Genomic DNA, 20,070 nt, shown 5'->3' on the forward strand with positions numbered 1-20,070 from the left:
AGATACATAAGAAACCAACTAGCGTCTAAAAAAGGTTTTGCTGTGACAAACTTAAACTTGAAACAATTTTAGTTTAAAAAATATTAAGCAGAGAAAAGAAAAATAATTGAACTTCGCATTATAATAGCCATTTTCCCTCTTGAACTTTACAAAAGTTGTTAATGAATCATTAATCTGAACTTTAAGTCATTTATATGCTTTCGTGTACTGTCCTAATGAAGCATCTACAGAGTGAAAAGGTCTTCGGAACAGCTATTCCAGGTACACTATTCCAAATATTCAAAACCTACAGCTTAAAAAGAATGTAGCTTTGTGATTATTAAAATAGTTCATATCTCACCTTTCTTTTGCTTGGAGATCCTTTTTTAGTAATGCCTCAAACTCCTTAATCTCATTGGCCACATCCTTTAAAAAAAATTCATTATCAGTTTTCTGCCTCTAAAAATCATTGAAAACTGCCACATACCCTATTTATTCAAATTTACAAGGTAACATGCACTGCTAACTCAAGCTAATTAGGAAGTGAGATTGGAAAAGCCACACTCCAGCAAATTTCTAAAATTCTGATCTGTTACTTCTACTCTGGACTAAATATACCTAAAAAATATGAAAATTGCTTAACCTGAATCATTTAGTTCACATTTCAGCTCTAAATTTAGTAAGAGTTAGGACACAATTATTTTTTAATTTAAAAACATTTATTAAATTATAGTTGAGATTTTTAATTGCAATTCTTATAAATGAGGATACGCATTTTTGGATATAAATATTTCTTTAAAAATCACTGCCTCATGCAGCCTCATTTACACTATTAATTTGCTATTAGTTCATCCTCTGTCTACTGCATTTATTAATAAAATTTAATCAACTCTAGGAAATATAAGAATTACGTACTTTACTAAAATGGGGCCAGAAGAAAACATCCGTGGGTAATATTTCTTAGAATCCACACACGGGATTTTTTAATTAAAAAAATAAATGTAGCCCTGCCAACTCTGCTTTGCCAGCATTGTGAGCTTGAGTAGAACATGCCCGCTTTCTGAGTTTCAGCTTCCTTATCTACAAATTGGGCAAAAGAATAGCCTACCTAGAGAGTTATGTATAAATTAAAGATCGTGTCAAGTGTCCAATCCATAGCTTGACATACAGCAGATGCTCCATAAATGGTAGCTGTTAATCTTCTTCTTGGGTCATTATTGTAGTGGTATGCAAACTACAGGAATTTGTATCAAAATATACTATTATTCCCCCACAGAACAGAATCAGGTGGTATCCTTTGGCAAGGATCACTAGCAAAAACTCACTTGTGTAGGTAACTTAAAATTTAAATATACTGAAAACAAGCAAATCACTCAACATGTCCTGGATTCATAGAAAAATAGTGCAGCTGAGTGAACACATTAGGGAGGAATAGCACAGGCACGGTATGTGCGCCTCAGCTGGCCCCTGTGGCACCCACGGGAGTCACGCTGACAGCACCCGTTCTGGCCCAGTTCGTTAGCGATCACAGAAGTCTCAGCATAGGTACTCACACAGGTGCTGTCACTTACCCAGAGCCTGTCACCTCTGGCCCAGAGCTGCATTTTCTGTTTCTGAACAAATAACAGTATGAAACGGACTGAATGTGCGTCCCGTGCAAGCGTTTTCATGAGAAGGGACATGCCAGAGATGATTTGTAAAGTAAGCAAGCAGTTTTGGGAAATCTCTCTATATGTTTTAGGGAATGATCATTCCTTTATTAAGATAAACACAACCCAGTATTAAAGGACTATCACCTACCTCTGCCTCTCTTTTCTTTTTCATCATCTTTTGGGCCTCAATTGCTTTCAGAGTACGATTTGATGTAGGTTTTGGAATCTGTATGATAGCCGCTTGGATTTTGGCCATTATTTCATTTTGTCGTCTTCTGCTCAAGCGTTGCTGAGTACCCCATAGACATTAGTTTAGTCATTCAGTTCATCAGACTAATAGGCAATGTCACACATTCATAGGAACATACACACACAATTTCCCCATTGAAGTTTTCAGAACTCATCAACTAACCAATGGACTGGGGGTCACAACTGTATGATGTTACAAAGCAGGTGTCAACATGACTTAGTTTGGAAAGTATGATATTAAAACACAGTTTTGGAGTCCCCAAGTTATACCAGTCAATTGTGTGTATTTTCATTCTGGGTGCTGATACAAAAAGGAATGTAAAGGTTTCCCACACACAAACACGAGTACGATCCTTTCCCAGTTCCACCTTCATGACCTGCCCAATAGTGGGAAGAGAACGTTCTGTCTGAAGATGATCTGAAGAGGAAGCTCAGTCTAGGACAGTGATGGTGAACCTTTTGAGCTTGGCATGTCAGCATTTTGAAAAACCCTAACTTAACTCTGGTACCGTGTCACATATAGAATTTTTTTGATATTTGCAACCATAGTGAAACAAAGATTTATATTTTTGATATTTATTTTATATATTTAAATGCTATTTAACAAAGAAAAATCAACCAAAAAAATGAGTTTGCGTGTCACCTCTGACACGTGTGTCATAGGTTCGCAATCACTGGTCTAGGAGAAGGTCTCTAGGAGGACTCCTGGGCACTCGATAGAAATGACAAACTTCCCCAAACTCAGTCACACTGAAACACTGAATTCATTAAATACTGAATTCATGTCATGTCACTAAGTCATGTAAGATGATTACAAAATCATCTCTTCTCTATGTAGGCAATAATTATTTTAAGAAGACATAAGCAGACAGGCATAATTTTAAAAAAACATTAGGCAAAATATTTTACAAATAAATGATTTAGGAGGTAACGTGAAACTAATCATGACTTTACTACTAAGGCAATATATTAAAATGAATGAGATCATTAGTACCTATATCTAAAGATAAGAAATGTCAATAAGAAACAAGTCAGAAATAAAATAATTCTAAAATTTTCTTCAGTTCCTTTTCTAAAATGCAAATTGTTACTTAACTGCAATATGTTTATCCTTTATCTTAAGAAAACCAGGAAGAGCTAGGCTCTCCGTTTTGTCCTATTTGCTTCTTATCATTTTAACAGTTTATTTCAGGATATCTAATGGTATCATACTTTGTTTTTCCCAACTTTCTTTGGAGACTTTCTGCAGGAGCCTCGGCACATCAAGGCTGGGCAGGCTGGTTCCACCTGGAGTCCCAGCACCCGTCCCAGCCTTAACACTCAGAGTGCCTATCTCCTCACCATGAAATGCCCAGGGAAGCCCACCCCCTTTTCCAGTCTGTGGCAAGTAATGTGATCCTAAGACCTTCCAGAGTTCGTCTCTCATCTTTCCCTCCCTCCTCATGAGGAGCTGGCTACATTCAGGATATGTTAACTTCTTATTATTCTAAATATATGAATTTATATAAAGTGGGTTACAGTGCAGTGAGAACTGTAATTGTTTTGCCTGCAGGTTACACATTCCATACACACAGCCCCCTGCAATTCTCTGCAAAGTCTGTGATGACTCCACACACTCTTGTCCTCTCAAGTCCATCATGTCAGAGGAGATCACAAAAGACTTTCAGAGAAAGAGGAGGAGCAGCAGGGAGTCAGTCAAAGCCTGAAGGGCCAGGAAGATGCTGAGAGGTTTAAGGGGGCTGGGAGGAAGCAAGCCACATTGCCAGGAAGAGAGAGATGGGGGAGTGTAGCAACACCAAGGGGTTGCAAAGGAGGAAGAGGAGAGAAGAAATGTCCACTCTATCTCCCTCAGTGGTGACAATGGCCACAGCCTTCGCTGAGGAGCCAGGAGCCCCCCCCCCAACCCCCCCATCACTAATGCATCCGATTCACTGATTTCTACCAGATATCTTATAAAGCAGTGGTTCTCAACCTTCCTAATGCTGCGACCCTTTAATACAGCTCCTCATGTTGTGGTGATCCCCAACCATAAAATTATTTTCATTGCTACTTCATAACTGTAATTTTGCTACTGTTATGAATCATAATGTAAATATCTGATATGCAGGATGTATTTTCATTGTTACAAATTGAACATAATTAAAGCATGGTGATTAATCACAAAAACAATATGTAATTATATATGTGTTTTCCCATGGTCTTAGGCGATCCCTGTGACCCCCAAAAGGGTCGCAACCCACATGTTGAGAACTGCTGGATCAAGTTGTCCTGCCATTCCAGAGAATGGCAGTTCTTGCTTCTTAGCTATGAGTGGAGGTGACAGTGAGCAGAAGTGGAGATGGCGACAAGGGGAGAGTGAAGGAGAGAGAGGTAGGAGCAGGCAGAGCACGCGTCGCATCGTGCCTCAGCAGCATGCAACTTGGGCTACGTGAATGCTTATGCAATGTGTACTTCAGGCATCAATCACACAGCATACTATGCACTCATGAATTTTTGTTAAAATTGTGCTAGAGAACCTTTTCCATATTAAAACATCTTTGTTGTTCCTTGAGTTTTTGAAATTTTTCAAGTTTCTCAGATTGTATGCGGACAACATCTTCTTTCATGTGTACGTATTTTTCTTGAAACTTGTGAGTAACCCGCATCAGATTGAAATCAGTTTGACGTGGTATCAGGTTTCTAAGTCTCTAAATGAAGAAAGCATTTCAAAAGATGCCATTATTAGAGAATAAAGAGTATATCGTTGTTATAAGCACACATAAAATTTGTCTTTGAAATAAAATTTCTATAAGATACTATTGTTGGTTGCTAAAATAAGCCCCATTCTAATGACTCACATCCTTAATTGATGTAAGGAGAGAATACAAAAATATGACTTAAATTCTTTCTTACAAAATAATCTGATATATATAGTTGTATAGTAAATTTTTGTCCTGAGTTAAATTTTTAATGAATGGTATTTAAATTACTGGAACTATATTTTTATAAAAATAATTTTATAAAATCAATTTCAACAAGTAAGAGATAATATAAGTTAGGTTCTTTCTATCACTTGAGCCTCTCTCTTCCCAGGAACAAGTGAGGAAACATTAAAACTTCCAGGCCACTGGAGAATGCAATATTATAAGAAAATAAACTTTTAAAGATGATTGTAAAGTGGGACACAGAAACATGGACCATGTATTTAACTAAAACTTTTATATTCAGAAGTAATCTCCGTTGAAGCTGAAGACTTACTGAAAAAAAAAAAAGAAAAGATAACATTGGTCCTCCTAATATGGCCTCAGAGGGTCCTGCCACTTACTCAGAAGAATGTTTGAGGACCTTTGAGCTGACTTTAACCTCCTCCACACCTTCGGCCCTTTTCTCTATGAAAAATGGCCTGGCCTCCATCTCCCCAGGGACAGCAACAATATAAGACCCTTGATCAGCCTACCTCTCTGCTTCAACACATATCTATGTCTTCAACTTCATTCTTACTTTCCCCCCAACCCAGGAAATACCCACAGAGATCACAGAGAGCCTACTGTTAAGTGTGTGACTCCTAGAGTCAGATCGTTCAGGTTTGAGTTTTAGCTACTTGCTCTATAAAGCTGGGCAAGTTTTCTAACCTCCGTATCTCAGTTTCACCATCTGCAAAGTGGGGAGAGAAAAAATACCTATCTCATAGGACCAATGCGAAATAATATTAGGCAAGATAATATATAGAAAGCACCTGGAACAGGACTTGGCACTTCATTAAAATTCAGTGAATTTTGATATTACTGCATAATAAGCACCAGTGTCTTCCTCCATCTGGGACTGAAGAGTGTCATCTCTACTCCTTCAACTGAACCACTGACTCATTCCTCCTCTTTCCTCCCAGAGGCTCTCCTTCCACTTCTTCCTCACACCAGACATCTCCTGCCACTGATTTCTGTTACCTCAACCAGCAGGTTGTCCCAGTATCTCTATCCATAAACAAAGTCTCAAACTTCCCTTGAGCTTCTCTCCCACAGCTATTGATCTTATTTCCTTTTCTCCTTCACCTTCACATTTCTTGAAAGAATAGTCTATGGCTCCCATCTTTCTCATCTCCAATTTATTCCTCAACTCACTGCAATCTAACCACTAAACTGAAACATTTTTCTCCCCCTAAAATGTAAGCTCTAAGAGGATTTGGGTTCATTGTGCAAGTGCCTGGCTTAGAGTAGGAGCCCAACAAATATGTGTTCAATGGATGATTGGCTGACTCTGGTAGGTCACCCAGGGCCAACATGAAACCAAATGGTCTCTAGTCTGGCATCATCTACCCAGCTCTGTAGAATTTGTTACTGCTGCTTATCTTGGACTTTACAATGTCTTGTGTATTGTCTTCTTGAAGTTAAAAAAAAAGCCTGACTCTGAAGTAGATAGAGATAATCATCATTGTTTTTACAGTTGGATAATTAAGACTGTTCTAGAGACTGGCCCAAAGGTAATCAGCTTGCAAGTGAAGAACGCAAGATGCAATACTGTGATTCAGCTTTAAGCCTAATCTCATTTCTAACTTTCATGGGTCCTGACTTCATTCTGTTACCAGGCTCACAAGGCTGTCCATTAAGCATAGACATAGCTGAAAGTAGAACTGTCCCTCACATCTATTATGTCACTGTTGCTTCATAATTAAACTAAAAATTTTAGTTACTTCCATTTCCATGTAGTGCATTGCATCAGTGCAGCACTGCCATTATCCTAGAGACCTGGAAAGGTTAATGCATTTCACTGACCATAAGGAAATAGCACCGGAACTGAAGGTGATTGCCACCTAGGAAGTTCTATCAACTTATCAAAATGTGTGTAGTGAATGGTCGCAATGTTGAAAGAAAGCATGGTGCTAGGCATATCCCTTGAATCTGAAAGACTGAAAATCTTATGAGGTCGTAAGACAAATCAATATTGAAAGTCAGCAGCGATATCAGGAACAGAAGGCTAACACCAGAGAGTGAGAATTACCTGTCCCCATGGAGGTGCCCGTGAAAGGCCCATGTGTCCTGGGAAGGCTGCACAGGAGACGGAGTAGATGGAGAGAAGTGTGGGGACAAGGAGAGATGAGAGGAGTCAGCTTGGCTGAGAAAAGGAAAGAGTAGGAATAGACACGCAAGGACAGGCTGCCAATCAATGCAGAAGCGAGACTTCCTACTGAGGACTATGAAGAAATAATGTTTACAAGACAGACTAAGCACATTTAGTGAAAGCTGTTGCTTGTCAGTCTAAACTGGGAGACAAGATATATGTAAAACAGAAGGTCTGTAAGCAAACGAAGAACCCGGTGAAAGTGGAATTTAGGGACAAAGCCTGAAGCTCAGGAGTCACGTCAGTAGGTTCATAAGCAAATATGGCTACACTTAGAGAGAGAGGAGGCATAAAAGCCCAGGGACTTAGGAACAAACAGAATTTGATAAGCTATTGGAAATGTGGATAGCATGAGAGAGATATTAAACATGGATAAATGCATTGAAACTATTAATATAAAGTAAAACCCCACTATAGCAAGCACGTAAGGGCCGCGTAAGGGACACGTACACCCACTGGGGCTTCTCACATTTCCTTCTGTACTTACATCTCGGAAAGCCTCGCTTTTGATGTTCTGAAGCCGCATGGTGATCAGGGGCTGCATGGTTTGCATTTCCGCCCCAGTCAGTCCACTCTTCTTCTTTTTCTGGAGAGCCGTGTACAGCTGGTATAAGAGTTTCGTTGCCGCACCAGGCTTTTCTGTGATAATGTTGCTAGCCACTTTCTGATCAAACTGCACACCCAGGAGGTGAAGTGTTGGCTCCAAGCGAGAAAAATTATTCAGCTTGGCACTCGAAACACTAGGCATCAAAATGTTTTACATATTTAGACACTGGCATTGGATTAAAAACGAATATCAGAGATACTATCGTGGTCCAAAAGTCTGAGGTATGCTGTGTTCTTTTAAATATAGCATTCCTCTCTAAAACCACTCCGTCATGCAAACACATTGAGCTCTCCTATTGTCCTGAAATTTATGCATTTGCTAGTATTTCTCTTCAATGGCTAAATTAAAACTCATTCATTTTATATACTTTCCTGCTAAAACAGATGTTGGAATGGTTATAAGAAGTCAATACAAAACCAGATAACCAGATTCCTCCTCCTGAGGGAAAAACGAAACAATGGTTTTGAAAAATACCACTACTCAGAAGTCAAAATAACAAATTAAATGTCCATTTCTACAAATGATATTATTACTAGAGTCTGAAAATAGCCCTGAATACTGCACTGTCAACTCAGATGTTTTTGAACACAGAGAAACCACTGGGACATCTTTGCTCTGGAGACAGAGTATGCGATGTAAGTCATGACTCTAAGGAAAAGAACTGAATTCTGGGAAAAGTCTTCTCCCTCCCTATTTGTAGTTCTAATTTGCTAAGGGATTACCTATCTCCTCTCCTTGCCACTCGGTGAGGGAATACATGTTTCAGAGCAAGTAGAAGCCGCTCTCTCTGGGGTATCTGTGTCTCTTTATTTTTCATCCTTTTAAGTAATCTGTTCATTTTCCACCTTTTGAGACGGACTAAAAATATTCTAAAACCGAGAATTCTTTCAGTGTCAGGTGAGTTAGGATTTAGATTTTTCCAAGGCAAATAACTTAGTTATTAGCAACATATACTTACTTTATTGTTTATATTTTAGTGTAAAGCAACTAAAAATTATTAGACAGAAATCCCCAAAACATGAGCTCTGGCCCTAGACAGCTGCCCCCAAATAGATTTTAACAAAGAAGGATTCTCTCCCCACCAAATACACTAGTACAAAGGTCACATCCATGGATTTACTGGTCCTTGCCTTCTTTAAAAGACTGGTTGTCCTGGAAAAAAAGTGGGCTGTTCCACAAACTAAAGATGGAGGGTGTTCCTTTGTCAGGAGTGGTAGGTCTCCTCCCCATCTTGGGGATTGGGATGGCTCTCAGTGGGCAAGAGAGTCAGTCGTCTGTAGCGGGAAAAGCAGGCTGTTACCTGTGATGATGAGCAGGGCGCACACCCATCCAAAGGTGGGGCGAGGTGGGAAAGCTGCCCTGTGTTCAGGTTGCCAAGCCCTAAACCTGGCACGAGCCCTATCCATCGACTTTTTCATAATTCTGGAAATTAGTAAAAGGCCTGTAATAATCCAAGCATCACTGATTCAAAAACAACAGCTGCAGCAGCAGCAGCAACAGCAAATCTCAGTAAACAATGAGAGCTTTCAGTCATTTTATTTCTTTCTTTTGTGTTAATCCTCACCTGAGGATATTTTTCCATTGTTTTTTTTAGAGACAGTGGAAGGGAGAGAGAGAGAGGCAGAGAGAGAAACATTGATGTGAGAGAGACACCCTTCACACACAGCCCCACCAGAGCTGGAGAGCGAGCCTACAACCGAGATACGTGCCCTAGTCTGGAATCAAACCCGGGGCCCTTCAGTCCCCAGGCCGACGCTCTTTGTGCTGAGCCAAACACTTTTCGTCATTTTAACTCGCCCATTTCCATTCCCATCTTCCCGGCTCCATGGTAGCCTTGAAGCCCAGCAGCGTTGCCACAGAGAAAGCTGCAAAACCCAGCAGCCGTCTGAGAGGTCAGATTTAAAGCTCCTAAAAAATATGTAAAAATAAGCAATCCAGCAATTTTGCTCCTTGGTGTCTACTCAAAAGAACTGAAAATGTATGTCCACACAAAACCCCGCCTGTGGGTGTTTACAGAGGCTTTATTCATAACTGCCAACACTTGGAAGCAACCACGATGCCCTTCTGCAGGTGAAAGGATACTTAAACTGCGTAACAGGAAGACAGCGGGATGTTATTCATCACTTAGAAGAAACTGGCTCTCAAGCCATGAAAAGCTGTCTAAGTACACATTACTCAGTGAAATAAGCCAATCTCAAAAGGCCACACACTATATGATTCCAGGTAGAGGACATGCTAGAAAGGGCAAAAATATGGCAACAGTAAAAAGACAGTGGCTGCCCAGGGTTGACAGAGGAGCAGCTCTAAGCCAGTAGCCGGCAGCCAGGGAAGAGAGGCCCCAACCAGCAGCTGGAAGGCTCCGATGGGCCCTGATTGCCGACCAGGCCTAGGGACCTGCCCATGCACAATTTTGTGCACCGGGCCTCGAGTGTAATAATAAAATAGATAAACAATGATGCCCCAGGGTTGAGGTGGGCGAGATGCACAGGCAGAACGGGGTGTCTGGGGGCAGGACTCTGTATGACACTGTAATGGTGGGTTCATGTCATTACACGTTTGCCAGAAGCCACTCGGATGGCCATGATAAGACAGGCAATAAACAAGCGACGAGGAGGTGGAGAAATTGCAATTTCACACGTTACAAATGCAGGAAGAAGAGACAAGTTCCACACCAAAGGTGTTCTTGCTCGGTTTAGGCTTTAAAGGGGATCTAGAGATTGATGATTCTTAAAAGTTACTGTTGAAGGCTAAAACCATGCAGATGCCAGAGGAACTGACCCCTTTTTTTAAATAAGAAATAATCTGACTCACTTGCTTTGGGAAAATTCTGAAAAGTCATCCTGGAGTTCAAATTTGTGTAGAACTTCTCCAATGAGATAGCCACTGGAAAATGCCTTTGCAAAGGTCTTGGGGCCTGAATTTAAGCATAGAGATTAACAAATCAATATGTTGCACATAAAGTCTATATATTTTAATTATTTATTTATAGAGTGAAACTCCATAATTTAATTTGAACTCAAAATTCCATAAAATTAATTCTAGAAATATTATTTTAATAAGCAAATAAAAAGATTGAGATTTAAAGGTAGATGTCTTCTAAAAATTCCTGCATAAACATATATGAATACTTGGTGACATATGAAATTTTGAAAGGAAAGGCAACTTCTGACCAAATTAAAACACACCAGTAAAATTCATCACCTTCTATTTAAAAACAAACCTTCCATGTGTTTTTATAAAATCATGCTGCAGCTCCTTAGTTATCAGTACAACCTGTGGATGGTGATAGCACAGTATTCTGACCAAGCATGGTACAATATAACTTTCTAAAACAAAATGAAGACTTAATTTTAACCTTTTTACAATGGACATTTCACAAAACCATCTGCACCTCCTTAAATACAGCCAACTGGACACAGTCAAGCTTCTCCTTGGTGCTACTGAAGGCGACTCGGGCCCAGTTGTTGTGTGTAACGATGGAGACATCCCAGAGGAAAGCAGGCTTTGGAGCCAGAGACATGGATGTGGGCATCATGGCTCTGCCCCTTAGTAGCGGTGCACTTCCTGAGTTTCTCATCTCTAGAACAGACAGGACATATCTACACCTATCTTGGAGACCTATTTTAAAGATTAGAGGTAATGGATAAGAATCGCTTAGTACAACGCCTGCCAGATAGGAGGCATCTCATGATAAGTGCAGAGAAAAGAAAATTAAAGTGTTAAACAGAATTTGCTTTCTTTAGAAATGTCCTTAGTTTGGGTTCACTTGTATTTTTCTTATGAAGTAAAGGATATAGGGTTACATGGTATTCAAGGGTGATGTATAAAATGGATACATACATTATATTATCATAGGACACTGCCATCACCTCTCAAATGACTTCAAAATCCTGCAGACATCCTCAACATGTTTCTTTAAGGGTCTTTTAAGCAATAGCAGTCAAAATATTATATGTCATTGTAGTATCATAAACTCATTTGTGCCAGATTGTCCTCTTTTATCTATTTGACTGATAATCAGGTGGCAAATTGAATATGAAGAAATGTTGAATTTGTCGATCTGATGCTTGGTGTGAGGTTGTAGTGGGGCAAAGCCAGTTGTTCCATAAAGGCCACAGACCAGAGACCTCATTCAGAACACTACACATTATCACAGGAATAAGATTCTTGCATATATGACACTAGCCCACAATTTTGCCCAAAGTCTTCCTAATTTTTGTATATTTTATATTCTTAATAATGCTCCAATATTTAGGTTGAACCATCTATATATATAAAAGCCTAATATGCAAATTGCCCCTGCAGGAATTCGACTGAGAGACAGATCACTCGCTATGATGTGCGCTGACCACCAGGGAGCGGTGCAGAATGAAGGAAGGCCCCAGGCCAGTAGCCGGCAGCTAGGGAAGGGAGGCCCCAGCTGGCAGCTGCAAGGCCCCAATGGGCCCTGATTGCCGGCCAGGCCTAGGGACCCTACCCATACACAATTTCGTGCACCGGGCCTCAAGTATAATAATAATATAGATAAACAATTGGTGTCAATGATTCCCACTGATTCCATTCACTCAGGATGAGCTCCAGAACTGTCTAGCATTAGCATCTATTGGCCATGTCTTCTGGCATCATACAGTAGTAGTTGTTTGAAGCAACTGAAATCCAAATGGCTGTCTCCACCTCCAAAGGGCAGAGGTGTGCCACCACCTCCTCCTCCCAAGTCACAGCTGCTTTCCCCTTTCCTCAAAGACCCCCCATTGCTGGCCACCTCTGCTGTGCCCTGGTCTCAACTGCCACCACTGCCCTCACTGTGCCATCTGGGCCGCTCCGGATGTGCCTTGCCCCTCTTCTGTCGGTTGCTTCCTTCTCTCTGCTTGTTTCCCTTCTATCTTCCCTAGTCCATCCCCATTCTTCTCTTGGTTTTCTGAAGAGCCACTGGACAAAGAGCCATTGTCAGACTATGGATTTCTAGTGATAGTCTAAAGACCATAGCTTTGCCCTCAGGAGCTATGTTGCATTCAGAGGGTCTCATTCGTCTTCTCCTTCCCTCTGGATTTTGCACTGGGCCTGCTGTTCATGCTGACTGAATACTAAAGTCTAGCTCATGAATAACTGGGGGATAACTGTGTCTGATTCCATCTCTCTCAATGTGGCAGGCAAACAGTCTGCAGCAAACTGCTACCAAAAGGTCACTAGGAAAATAAAACCATAACCCACTTCCTTTGCGTTGGCATGTCGTATTAATAATGCAATTCTGATATGGGTAAAATAGAGGCATTTATGGGTATAAAGGTCAAAGGAGAACAATAAACACTTATTATTTCATTGTCAAGGAGTTCACTACAAATAAACAATTACAGAAAAAAATCTATGTGCAGTTTTGCATGCATAGGACACTGCAGATTTTACTGTGTGCCACCCAGACTGAAAAGAGATGAAGAGTGAAAAACTATAGAAACCAATAAAAGCAACAAAGAAAAGACATGTAGAAAAAAATAAAGAAAAAAGAATACATGCAAGGAATTAGACAAGGAAAGAAAGTTATCAAATATATATATATATATATATCAGAATTCCTAATATATATATTTTAGGAATATATAGATTAAAAAGTATGAGGAGACAGGTAAGATGCCAGAGAGAGGGGTGGGAAGAGAGAAACAATAGGGAAAAAGCAAAATCAAAGAAAAGTTTATTTCCCCCCTTTGGTTTATCATATTTTCCTCCCAGTATGTGTTCCTGAATATCATGACTAATTTCTTGACAGCTCCCTCTATAAGTTAATTTGCACTAACAATTGGCATTTTCTGTGGGAAAGAAGAGGTGGGTTGATTCTAGGACAAGGAGCAGTGAAGAATACGAGAGCCCTAACTGGTTTGGCTCAGTGGATAGAGCCACGACCTGTGGACTGAAGGGTCCCAGGTTCAATTCCAGTCAAGGGCATATACCTGGGTTGCGGCACATCCCCGGTGGCGGGTGTGCAGGAGGCAGCTGAATCGATGTTACTCTCTCATCGATGTTTCTAACTCTCTATCCCTCTCCCTCTCTGTAAAAAATCAATAAAATATATTTTTAAAAAAGAATATGAGAAATAACTAACCCATGGGAGCCAGGGAGGGGCTTCATGCTGAGCTCTGATATGCTTTACATCCGGGATAAGCCTGGTCGGCAGCAACTCAACTGTGCCTCCAATCTTCCACGCCGCGTAACTCATCGCCACCACTAAAGTGTATTTTGCTGAGAGCTGTGACGTGGGCCTTCGTGAAAGGCGTGTATTAGGCCAGGACCGTGGGGCGATCGTCCCTGCGCTTCTCCACCGGAAGGGCCCTGAGCCAGAGAAAGCACGGGAAGGAGACAGGCCTTCCACACTCCCAAGTGGCCACGAGGGGAGGCAGATTCTCTGGCTTTGAGTCCTTGCTCATTTAGAAGCCACTGGCCTTTGGGCATCTCTACCTCATGAGAGTTGGTCTGAGAATTAAATGAGATATTGCATGCAAAGTGCTTAGTGCTATTCCCGGCATATCGTAAATGTTCAGTGACAATTTTTGTTATTCTTACTGCCTCCTAATTTAAGATAACAGGTTATATTAATTAGTTAATTCAGAAGCTCAATAGTAGATCCTCAAGGACTACAGTACATTCTTACCTAAAAGGTGATTCAGTACTCAGAGAGCAAATATTTGACGTTGTCTTTTTTATTATTTATTTTATTGATTCTTCTACAGAGAGGAAGGGAGAGGGACAGAGAGTCAGAAACATCAATGAGAGAGAAACATCGATCAGCTGCCTTCTGCACACTACCCACTGGGGATGTGCCCGCAACCAAGGTACATGCCCTTGACTGGAATCGAACCCGGGACCCTTGAGTCCACAGGCAGATGCTCTATCCACTGAGCCAAACTGGTTAGGGCTTGACATTGTCTTTTAAATTAAGATACAGGCCGACATTTAGAGCCAGATAAGCTCTAACACTCCAACCAAAAATACGTGTAATCAAAACACAGTTGATTTCCACAGCAAAACATGTGAGTGGGAGAAATAAAGACTAAACATAGTGTCACAGCATTTCCGGTCAAGGTTTGCCACCAAATGAATAAGGAGACATTTGGGTGTTGGACTTGTGTATACGAGTCTGTAGACCTATCCATTCTATGCTCAATGGCCTTCACTCTTCCTGTAATAGAAGAGCAACGTTCCAGCCTGCGTTATCAACCACATTTAAAAAGTCAAGCAAGTTTACTTTTAGTTGAGAGAGAGAAGAGCAGCTGCTGAAGACAGGGAACCGAACTGGCCTCATCAGGCCTTGGTGTTCCTAGGCACTGGCCAGTCCCCAGGGCCAGGCCTTGGCATTCTCCTGCCAAACATAATCAGGTTCACAGCACACCAACACCAGACAAGGCCATTCTGAGACGCTGATGGATCAAGACGAGAACAAAATCCCTCTGTAGTCATGTTTGTACTCAGACAAAAACAAAGTTGTCCAAAACACAAAAATGAGCAAACATCCACTAATCTTCCCATTATGAGTGTTTGCTGCTTTTTAAGAAAATGTTTTTATTGATTTCAGAGAAAGGAAGGGAGAAGGGGACAGAGAAAGAGAGAGACATCAATGATGAGAAAGAATCACTGATCAGCTGCCTCCTGCATGCCCCCCACTGGGGATCAAGCCTGCAACCCAGGCATGTGCCCTGACCTGGAATCGAACAGTGACCTCCTGGTTCATGGGTCAACGCTCAACCACTGAGCAACACCAGCCAGGCATGTTGCTGCTTTTTTACCAGTCGTGGCTTTGTGGCACTTTATTCTCTCCACTTCCTGGATAAGACTTATTAAGATGCCCTGCCATACAGATGCCTATGCTTCTGACAGTATGGAACTCAGAGCAAAGCACCACTTCCTTGATCCCTCCTCAGAAACACCTAACACAAGTACAAATGCTTTAAATTCTTTCTCACACCCTCTCACTGAGATGCCCCACAGTTGCCAACCAGACAATAAACCTGACTTTGTTCAACTATAGGTGTATACTGCGATCTTGTATAGAGGAGACTGCCATTTATTTTCCTCCAGTGTGAGAATAGGGTGGCCAATCTTCTCCTTTGAAGACTTGATCATATTTCCCAAGATTTACTGTTCAAAATGCAGTCTCTGTGTTATTATAACCTCCTTTCATGGTTTAAATTTCGGGCGACATTCTTTTCTTGAAACTTCCTATCTTAAAATTTTGAAACTGATTTACGCAACAGCCTTCTGTTACTAGATTTGCTGTCTCAATCTCTAGTCCAAAGAAGCCAAGTTTTAATGAAGGGAAATGCTGCTGAGCTAGCCAGAAAGTATTAAAATCTGTGGTATCATGTGAGGAGCAATATATTTCCTAATGACTCTGAGGGGTGAAGCATGAGAAAAACGTGTGGTTTAGTGACACCAGATTATAAGAGGAATGAATTCACAGTCAGCAGACTCAGAATCTACTGCTAACTTGCCACTACCTAGCTGTATAACCTTAAACAAATCTCTAAACATATCTTATTTAATTATCTTATATGCCAAAGAAGAATTAAATGATGTCTGAGATTCCTTTTCAGATCTCAAGTTCTATGAGTCTTTGATATGGTAAGGTCATCATAGGCCAATAATAGGTCACCACAATCTATATATATAAAAGCTTAAAGTGACCGCTATGATGCTCAATGCAAGAGCTGCCCCCTGGTGGTCAGTGCACTCCCACAGCGGGAGTGCCGCTCAGCCAGAAGCCAGGTTCACAGCTGGCGAGCGCAGCTACAGCAGCAGGAACCTCTCCTGCCTTCCTGGCAGCACTACTGAGGCGCAAGCAGCGGTGGCAGCAGTAGGTGCAGCGGGCTGGGATGAGCGGGAGCGGCAAGGCACCCGGCCCCAGCTCAGGCTCCTTCCCAGCCACCTGCTGCCTCACACACTGGTACATCCCTCAGGGAATGTCAGAATGCTGGTTTCAGCCCGATCCCCATAGGCCCTGCAGAGATAGGGCCAAAACCGGCAGTCCGACAACCCCTGAGGGATCCCGAATTGCGAGAGGGTGCAGGCTAGGCTGAGGGACTCCACCGGTGCACGAACCCATGCACCCAGGCCTCTAGTATATTATAAAATGTATATAAATAGTCTATAAAATATTTTAATAGCTCCTTTTAAAAAACAAAATTTGATACTCTTGAAAAGGTCTTAACATATGACCTAATCAACAAAGTCTAGGTAGTGCACAAGGAGACTCAAATAAAGAATGCAAATAATAAAAAATGTCACTCTCTAAAACAAAAATTACTAAGATTTAATATGAAAGGACAAAATTAGCCACCTATGGAAACTCAGTTATACAAAAAAATTAATAGCCTATCTCTTATAACTTCATCTATTTAATTGTTTTTACATATCATATAAACTATAATCTTTGGATATATTAATTAACCTTATTAAGAATAGAGATTTGCTGCAATGAAAGAATAGACAAATATTGTAATTTCAGAAACTTTTGTAGTAGTAGTGACACTGGAAAATTGAGCAGTAGAGTTTTTCCTGCGCTGGTGGGAAAAGAGGAGGAGGAGAAGGAGGGGGAGGAGGAGGAGGAGGAGAGGAAGGAAGGAATCTGACTCTAATAGAATCTAACCTAATCTAATCTAACCTGTCACAGCTATGTAGATACAATATCTGTGGAGCAGGTAAGTAAAACAAATCAAATATTAGCTTAATTTGAGAGCTCTTTTGATAATACCTAATTTCTGATTGTCAGTGAGCAATCTGATCTATAAATTTGCTCTTCTCCCAAGTGCACCCGCCCATTAAGATGGTGCACTGCTCAATTGCCAGGATTGGTTGTTCTGCTATCGTTTCCTCATGATAAATTGGTCCCCTGGTTTATAAAATCAGGAAAATGTGATTTCAGTTAGTAGGACACAATTCCCAAGAACTTGCTTAAAATAATAAAACAGCTTCTGAACTCACAAAGCTGAGGGTCAATGTTTCCAGGGTGACCTTCTCAAGATGAACAAATCCATAAGATTCAGCCTATACTCTTGCCTCCATCGCAGACTTTCAGGTAATAAACAATTATTTACTAAATGCCACCACATGACAGGCACTGTACTAGGCATTAACATAAAGTGAGAGACAGAAGAATTGTTGAGATAATATATTTTTTCAGTATCTTAATGTAGTAGATGTTAAGAACTGTGGTAGGTATTTTTCATTTGCAACCTCATTTAATACCCTCCCAACTACATAGCAATTCTTATTCTTTAGGTATAAAATGGGGACCTAGAGATTATTATTTCTATTTTGGATACTGCAAAATTTTCAACATAGCCACATCCAGAATCCAAAAGAGCATGGACTATCTTGTACATCCATCTTTACAAAGGATCTGACTGGTACAGTACATGGAATTCAAAGGTTTCTACTCAATTATTAAGAATGTTCACTTTTTTTGTGGAGAATATTCTGATGCTAGTTGCCTCCTATGATGAATTCATAAGAGTTTTGTAAAGCAGAGCCAATGTTTATTTTTGAAAATAATGGAGTGTCCTTAACATTTTTTACAGCAAATTCTTTAGTAACATTACATTACTTGTTTTTCATTATGAAAATAATTGCTTGAATTTCAGGTGTCATTTTGTGTTGAGCAACTTTTGTGTAGTCTAAGACATTTCATTCACATACACATCTGAGCACCATTTTCTAGGGGAAATGGTCCGGTTACATGTAACTCACTGAAGACCCTTAGCTTTGGTAACATAGATGTGAATCTTCATATGTTGGGACTTCACAAGTTCCTAGTGACTCCAGAACCCTCCCTCCAGTAAGAGGAGGGGGATTTCTCAGTTAAGGATCATTGGAATTCTTTTTCTTTACAGCTGATATTCAGGGCAGTCCAGACAACACAGAGGTCAATAACGTGCCTTATCCAAATTAACTTCTGCCTTTCAGAATGATCCAGAAATCAACGGACTGTAGCTGCCTCTGAAAAATGGCTGAACCATTATTCAACCTCATCGAGGAAGCACATGCACTCCTGTGGCATTCTTCTCCTGTGCTCTTTGTCCCAGCAAGTAACATAAAGACAGAGTCACTTCTAAACCAACGCTAATAAGTCTACCGTTGGCACCTGACCATCAAGGAATTAGGTTATGCCCTGTGAAGTTACAACAGGCCTCGGTGGATGAGTCTCTGTATTTCTTGTGACTTCAAATTGAGCAATGATTCCTATAAAAGGAGCTCACATGAATAAATCTGGGGGAGCTGGGTTGTTTAAAAATATATTCCCTACATATGAAGTTGTACAAGATAGTGCCCAGGAGCACAAGTCATAGAACTAGCTTCAAATTCTAGCTGTGCGACCCTGAGCAAATCTCCACGCTCTCTCAGCCCCTTTTACTCATCAATACACCTGGGACAACGTCCTTAGGGTTTTTTGTTTGTTTTGTTTGTTTTTAGGATTAAATAAGAAAATCGACATAAAGGGCTTAGCACAGGGTCCGATGTAAGTGCCTAAGTGTTCAATAAGAGGTAGCAAGTTGGTGTTATGCAAGGGTGTTTCTGGGAAAACAGCCTGAAATGATTTGGGCTGAAAACCTCTTGCCTTGAGCCAAAACAATCCCAGCTGGAAAACTAATGCCTGTTTTTGAAACAACAGAAAGACGCTGAGAGGGAGCAGGGTGCTGAGCTGGGATTCCTTGGCTCTCACCGCAGATGCCAGCCTGTACAGCAGCCTCTGTGAGATTTAGAGACTTTGGGTGGCGACTGCATGGCTGGGAATGAAGTCAGGTTAGAATAGTTAGCTTTGGGCAAGAGTAAACAGTCGTCAGCTAATGTCTGTAAATTTGGGGCTGATCCTGCGAAGTGTGTACATGTCAACATGTTCTGCATTAAGTCACACCTGATGGCAGGTGTGAGGAGAGGATGCCTGGGGTCTACTTTACACTGGAGGCGACACACTCAGAGAAGGTACTGCTAAGGGTCCAGGAGCGCACACATTTCGGGGACTTGCCAACACAGCAGGCCAGGGATGGCACAGTGGGGATGGGAGGAGCCTGGCCCTGTCTAGGGCGAAAGAAGAGGGGGCCGCTGCACAGGCGCCCCACCTGCGCAGCTCGCGCCAGCCTCGCCGCCTTCCATCGGCGGGGCCCAGCTCGGCCCTAGCCCGCTCTCCGGGGCTGTGACACTCACTCACGGTCTGGGACGTCTTCACCTCTTGGTTGAGCCACTCGCACAAGATCTCCGACATGGTTCAGCCTGGGCCTCCGACGGCTAGCGGCGGGGGAAACCAAGCCTACGTGTTCGCGTCCTCCTGTTGCCAAGGGCAACCCGTTGCTAAGGAAGCGTATCCCGCCTGAGCTCAGCAACAGGCTAGGAGAAGAGGGGTGACCGAACCCAGGCGCGGAGGAAAGAAAATCCTGGCCTGCCCCCTTCTGGCGGGTATGACTGCGATGTGCGCAGGCGCGAGATGCTCCCCAGGACCTGAGATTGGGG

At 41.5% G+C, this 20,070-nt stretch overlaps 1 protein-coding gene across 4 annotated transcripts in view; it reads right to left on the minus strand.

The window, feature by feature from the left end:
* Nucleotides 1-19,863, minus strand: part of LOC139008524 (sperm flagellar protein 2-like) — a 130,424-nt gene extending 110,561 nt beyond the window's left edge. For 2 of the 4 annotated variants that reach the window (XM_070411841.1, XM_070411840.1), the window contains exons 1-6: nucleotides 19,768-19,863; nucleotides 10,393-10,495; nucleotides 7,462-7,714; nucleotides 4,397-4,567; nucleotides 1,780-1,920; nucleotides 341-405 (exon numbers count right to left, since the gene is read on the minus strand). In XM_070411841.1, the coding sequence (XP_070267942.1) occupies nucleotides 341-405; nucleotides 1,780-1,920; nucleotides 4,397-4,567; nucleotides 7,462-7,714; nucleotides 10,393-10,495; nucleotides 19,768-19,825 (791 nt within the window). In that variant the 5' untranslated portion in view covers nucleotides 19,826-19,863. The remainder of the gene's footprint in view (nucleotides 1-340; nucleotides 406-1,779; nucleotides 1,921-4,396; nucleotides 4,568-7,461; nucleotides 7,715-10,392; nucleotides 10,496-19,767) is intronic. The other 2 variants (XM_070411843.1, XM_070411842.1) reach the window with 1 other exon arrangement.
* Between the last annotated feature and the right edge of the window lie 207 nt (nucleotides 19,864-20,070).

The sequence above is a fragment of the Myotis yumanensis genome, unplaced genomic scaffold, assembly GCF_028538775.1.
Source record: "Myotis yumanensis isolate MYYU_CA2020_CCGP unplaced genomic scaffold, mMyoYum1.0.hap1 SCAF_4, whole genome shotgun sequence".
Classification (NCBI taxonomy): domain Eukaryota; kingdom Metazoa; phylum Chordata; class Mammalia; order Chiroptera; family Vespertilionidae; genus Myotis; species Myotis yumanensis.